Below are 4894 nucleotides of genomic sequence, written 5' to 3' on the forward strand. Positions count from 1 at the left end.
AATATATTGAAATATAGTTTAGTAATATATCCTTTTACATGTGTTTAGTGTTAACAATATGTATGCACTAGAAGAGAAATTATAAGAAAAAAAATTCAAAACTTATCATAGCTTAAGTTAGTAAAAAAAAAAAAAAAGAAAAAAAGAAGTGAAAAATATCACTTCTTGAATGCCTCCTATATCCAATGTAACAGCTGGCTGCATCTTTGAAAAAATGGGTGAAAATCCTTTTTTAAGTTGACCATATTTATTATTTAATTGTGTGTAGTTATAAATCATTCCATCTCTTTTCATTAAAATTTTATTTTATTCCTTCAACCATCCATGCTAAAGTGAGTGGTGAATCTATTAATAAGCTTTATCTGGTTGATCGAACTATCTGCTAGGGTTTTGCTTCGTGCCCTAGTCGCCTTGTTTTGCTGTCACCGCCACCTCTTCCCTTCAGTGAGGGGCTCCCTTCTTCATGGGGTCCCCTCTCCACGAAGATGACTTTCCCCCTCTCTCTAAACCGCTAGAGACTCCTCCGGCCCTTCCCTTTGTGAATGTTTGTCATCCAAAGATCTTCGAATCAACTTTCGTGAAGAAACTTAGGAGGCTCTTGTCTTCCAACGCGTTAAAACTAACGCCACTGCCGAAGAGTGGAATCTCTAATTGGTTAGCTTCTCTATCGGTAAGAGACCGTATTACGAAGCTCTCCTTTCTACCCTTCGGAAACTTTGGAAACTCCAAGGTACTATCCAGCTCTTTAACATGAGTGATGGATTTTTTCTTATTAAGTTTTCCTCTCCTGTGGACTATGAAATGAATTGGCATGGTGGAGTTTGGTTCATCTTAGGCCCCCCATTCATCCTTCAGAAATGGCATCCTAGATTTAAGCCCCAACGAGAAAATTTTTCTTCAGTTCCGATTTGGGTCAAGATCATTGATCTTCCCCTTTGTGTTTGAAACTCATAGGGGATTTCTTGTATCGCCAGCAAAATCGGAATCCCTCTGGCGGTGGATGCCCTCACTGCCCAAAAATCCAGGCTTACCTATGCCCGAGTCTGTATTCAAGTCAATAACAAAATCAAATATCCTGACTTTATACCCATTTCCATAGAGGATGAAATTATGCACATGAAAATTCAGTATGAAAGGAGGCCTTCTCCATGTGATAGCTGCGGTTCCTTGTTCACTCTTCGAAAACTTGCCCCACCAAACCAGTTACTCTTTCTAGATAAAATACAAAAAAAAAAAACTAACAACTTCAAAGGTAGGAGCTCTTCTCGAGCACCTAGCTCTAATAGAACTCGGGAGAAGAGTAACAACTCTTCGGCTCAAGTCAGGATCCCCAGCCAGACTGCTAATTCTAAGGCTATTGTTGCCTCAACACAACAACCTCCTAAACCTTCCTCTCACATCCCTTCTTCTACCTCTCCGTCAAAATCATCCCTTCCACAACCTGTTACAGAACAAACCTCTACCTCCAAAACCCGGTCTCCAAAAATTGACCTCATTCCTAATCTAAACTCCCCTACAGATGAAACCATTATCACTACCATCATTCCCTACATTCCCCAAAAGTAGGCAACTACCATTGCCTCTCCTAATAAGTTTGATGTCCTTCTGGACATCCAAACTGATGCTAGATCTGCCAACAATGGACCCACTATGGAAACTCAGTTACGAAAACAAAAAGAGGCATCCAAGCTGCCAAATTTTCAAGATGATCAACACACCCAGCCTCCACCCTCCTCATCTCACAATAAAAACACCCGAGGCAAGCATAAGAATCCTCAACCATCTACCACCAAATCTCAATGACCCTTCCCCATATAGCCTCTTGGAACATTAGGGGATTCAACAACCCAGTAAAGTCATGGTTTGCAAACAGCTCGTTAAAACCCATAAGTTGGACTTGATTTGTATCTTGGAAAATAAAATTCATAGGAATTCTATAGCTAATCCCTGGTTCTGTGCTGCTCATGCTATTTTTGAGTCCAAAGTTATTTGTAACAACTTTGATCTTTCTGCATATGGTAGAATTTGGATTAAATGGGCTGGGAACATAATTAATTTTCTTCCCAATTTCTTCTCTCCTCAAATGATTTATGGCTGGGTCACTTATGGACCTTTTATGTCTTTTTACATGAGTGATGTATATGGATCTAATTCTGCGGAGGACAGAACTATTCTTTGGCAGCAACTTGGTAACAATATTCCCTCCCCCGGTTTGCCCTGGATCCTGATGGTTAATTTTAATTGTTGCAGATTTCAAAATGAGAAGGCTGGGGGTTTCCCCCTCCATTTTAGCTGACTGGGTGAATTTAATTCCTTTATCTTTGGTCATCACCTCTCCGATCTCTATTCCACCGGTCTTTTTTATACTTGGTTCAACCAATAAATTGAAAGTCCTATACATCTCAAACTAGACAGGGTTCTAGTTATTGAGGCCTGGATTGCCCAATATCCTCTTTCTCATTATTTGGTTGATAAACTTATGTGTTCAGACCACAATCCTATTGCTCTCAAGGAAGGCAGCAATCACCTTACTATTAGTCGGTTTCAGTTCAAAAACTTTTGGACTTCTAAGGATGATTTTTGGAATATCATGCTTGACATTTTCCTGGAGCCTATGGTTGGGAATCCTATAATGGATTTTTCTAACAAGCTTAGAAAACTTAAATTATCCATCAAGAATAAAGATTGGGCCTCTACTAATACTATCCAACTATCTCTTCATAACTGGCAGGATAAGCAAAAGTCTCTCCTCACTTTATTGGACTCTGACCCCACTAGTCTTCCTCTCAATTCTGTTTTGAAGTCCATCAATGGGGAATTTGCTGATTTGACCTCCTCTTGGACTTCCTGGGTATCGCAAAGGGCTAAAGCAAAATGGCTTAAAGATGGAGAAGATGATCTGAAATTTTTATACTCGAAAATTCCAATGAGGAAAACTTTTAACAATGCTGCCCTTTCTACTGCTTTATATGGTAACTCCAGGAATATTGACAATGCTAAGCAAACTATTATTGGCCATTTTCAGAAGCTTTACAACCACAAGATCTTCAGATTCCTGAGATTTCCTGTTTCCCTCCTGGTAGAACACTTCCTTCCTCTATGTATTCGACTCTCATTGATCCTATCTCCTATACCGAGATTAGGAATGAGGTTTTCTCCAGGGCTTCCTCTTCCTCTCCTGGACCTGATGGTTTTAATTTCCACTTCTATAAGTCTAGCTAGCACATCCTTGGCCATTCCCTTTGCAAAGCTATTAAGTCCTTTTTTGTTAAAGGATATCTCCCGAAGGGGATCAAATTTACTTTTATCTTCTTGATTCCTAAAACCTCTCATGTCAACTATATTTCGAACTTCAGGCCAATTTCCCTCTGCAATACTTTGTACAAACTTATATCCAAAATTTTGGCTACTAGGCTTAAATGCATTATGCCTCTTATTATTAACAAGGCTCAGGCTGGTTTCATTAGCAATCAAATATCCACGGATAATGTCATTTTGGCTTCTGAAATTTTGGGTTTCTTTAAGAAATCCACCAAAGTCCCTTATTTTTGTGCCAAATTGGATATGAAAAAGGCTTTTGATTTGCTATCGAGGTAATTTTTGTTGCTCAGAATGGCTCAAAAGGGTATTCCCCTGTTTCATCTAATGGGTTAAAGCTTGTATTTATAACGTGCACTTTTCTATATGCATTGATAGGGGCTTAGAGGGCTTTATCCCCTCTTCTATGGGGCTTTGTCAGGGATGTCCCCTCAGTCCTTACTTATTCTGCTTTGCTATTGATGCCTTATCTTGCTTATTTGGAAGATCTTTTCAACCAGTGGATATCAATGGATTTAAAATATCGCATCTTCTTTATGCGGATGACGTCCTTGTTTTTGGCAAGGCTACCATGGAAAATTGTCAATTGCTAAATGATATTCTTCTTAATTTTGCCACCTCTTTTGGCCTAAAAGTTAATCCGGATAAAAGTTTCATCATCATGCAAGCAAAATCTCCAAATTCTAAGGAGATTTGTGACACTCTTCAAATCCAAAATCTATGCATGACTATCACTTACTTGGGCATCCCCATTTCAATCAAAAGACGATTCATCTTTCATTTTCCCCCCCTTCTTGATATTATAACTAATAAGCTTTTTGGTTGGAAAGCTACATCTCTTTCTTTTGCAGGAAGGCTTTAATATCTGCACTTCACCATCTGGAATACTATTGCATATTGGATTCGGGGGACTATTATACCTAAGTCATGCTGCAAACATATAGAAAAAATATCAGCAAAATTCCTTTTCTTTGAGGATATTAAGGCTAAAAAGCTTCATTTAGTCTCTTGGGCCAGTACTTGCAAGCCAAAAAATAAGGGTGGCCTTGGGCTACATGCGCTCCAAGCTATACGCTATGCTTATGATTGTTCTTTGATCCTGGGAATTTATAACTACCTCTCTCCACCCTCTACTTATTTTTTTGCCAATTACTGCTCACCATGGAAACTCCCCCCTATTTCTGCATCGGTTATGTGGAAAAGCATATGCTCCTCTACTGTTAGAGCAAAATCAAATCTGATTTTTAAAATTACTGAGAACTCTCCCATTAGCTTGATATGGGATCATTGGTGCTCTGGTATGTGTATTCAAGAGGTCCCAAATTATGAATCTATTACTAGACTCTTTCCTAATAATGCCCTGTTGGGTGTGCTTTATTATGAAGGGTTTTGGAACCTTCCGATGAATTTCCCTGCTTATTTACTAGACCTTATATGCTCTATTCCTATTCTTAGAGCGGGTAAGGGTAAATGCTTATTTTGGGGCTCCAACGACTCTTGCAGTTTTGGTAAATTCATTCAGAATTACCAAAAAGATGATGGGGAAGTTTCTTGGAGCAATTTTGTGTGGCATAAA

At 38.9% G+C, this 4894-nt stretch overlaps 1 protein-coding gene across 1 annotated transcript; it reads left to right on the forward strand.

Annotated features, from left to right (window-relative positions):
• Window positions 1–2128: 2128 nt before the first annotated feature.
• On the forward strand, window positions 2129–3222 carry LOC110104988. The gene is made up of 4 exons (XM_020834317.1): window positions 2129–2189; window positions 2251–2370; window positions 2490–2972; window positions 3026–3222. Exons 1-4 carry the CDS (start codon window positions 2129–2131, stop codon window positions 3220–3222), a joined length of 861 nt encoding a protein of 286 aa, XP_020689976.1.
• The last annotated feature ends 1672 nt before the right edge of the window (window positions 3223–4894 follow it).

This window comes from Dendrobium catenatum, unplaced genomic scaffold (genome assembly GCF_001605985.2).
Source record: "Dendrobium catenatum unplaced genomic scaffold, ASM160598v2 fragScaff_scaffold_847, whole genome shotgun sequence".
In the NCBI taxonomy this organism is placed as follows: domain Eukaryota; kingdom Viridiplantae; phylum Streptophyta; class Magnoliopsida; order Asparagales; family Orchidaceae; genus Dendrobium; species Dendrobium catenatum.

Excerpts from the sequence above, each read along its gene's own strand:
- LOC110104988 (XM_020834317.1), top strand. The coding sequence starts at position 2,129 with ATGAGTGATGTATATGGATCTAATTCTGCGGAGGACAGAACTATTCTT. Across the intron at positions 2,190-2,250 it reads TATTCTTTGGCAGCAACTTG|ATTTCAAAATGAGAAGGCTG; the intron begins GTAACAATATTC and ends TAATTGTTGCAG. Across the intron at positions 2,371-2,489 it reads ACCGGTCTTTTTTATACTTG|ACCACAATCCTATTGCTCTC; the intron begins GTTCAACCAATA and ends TTATGTGTTCAG.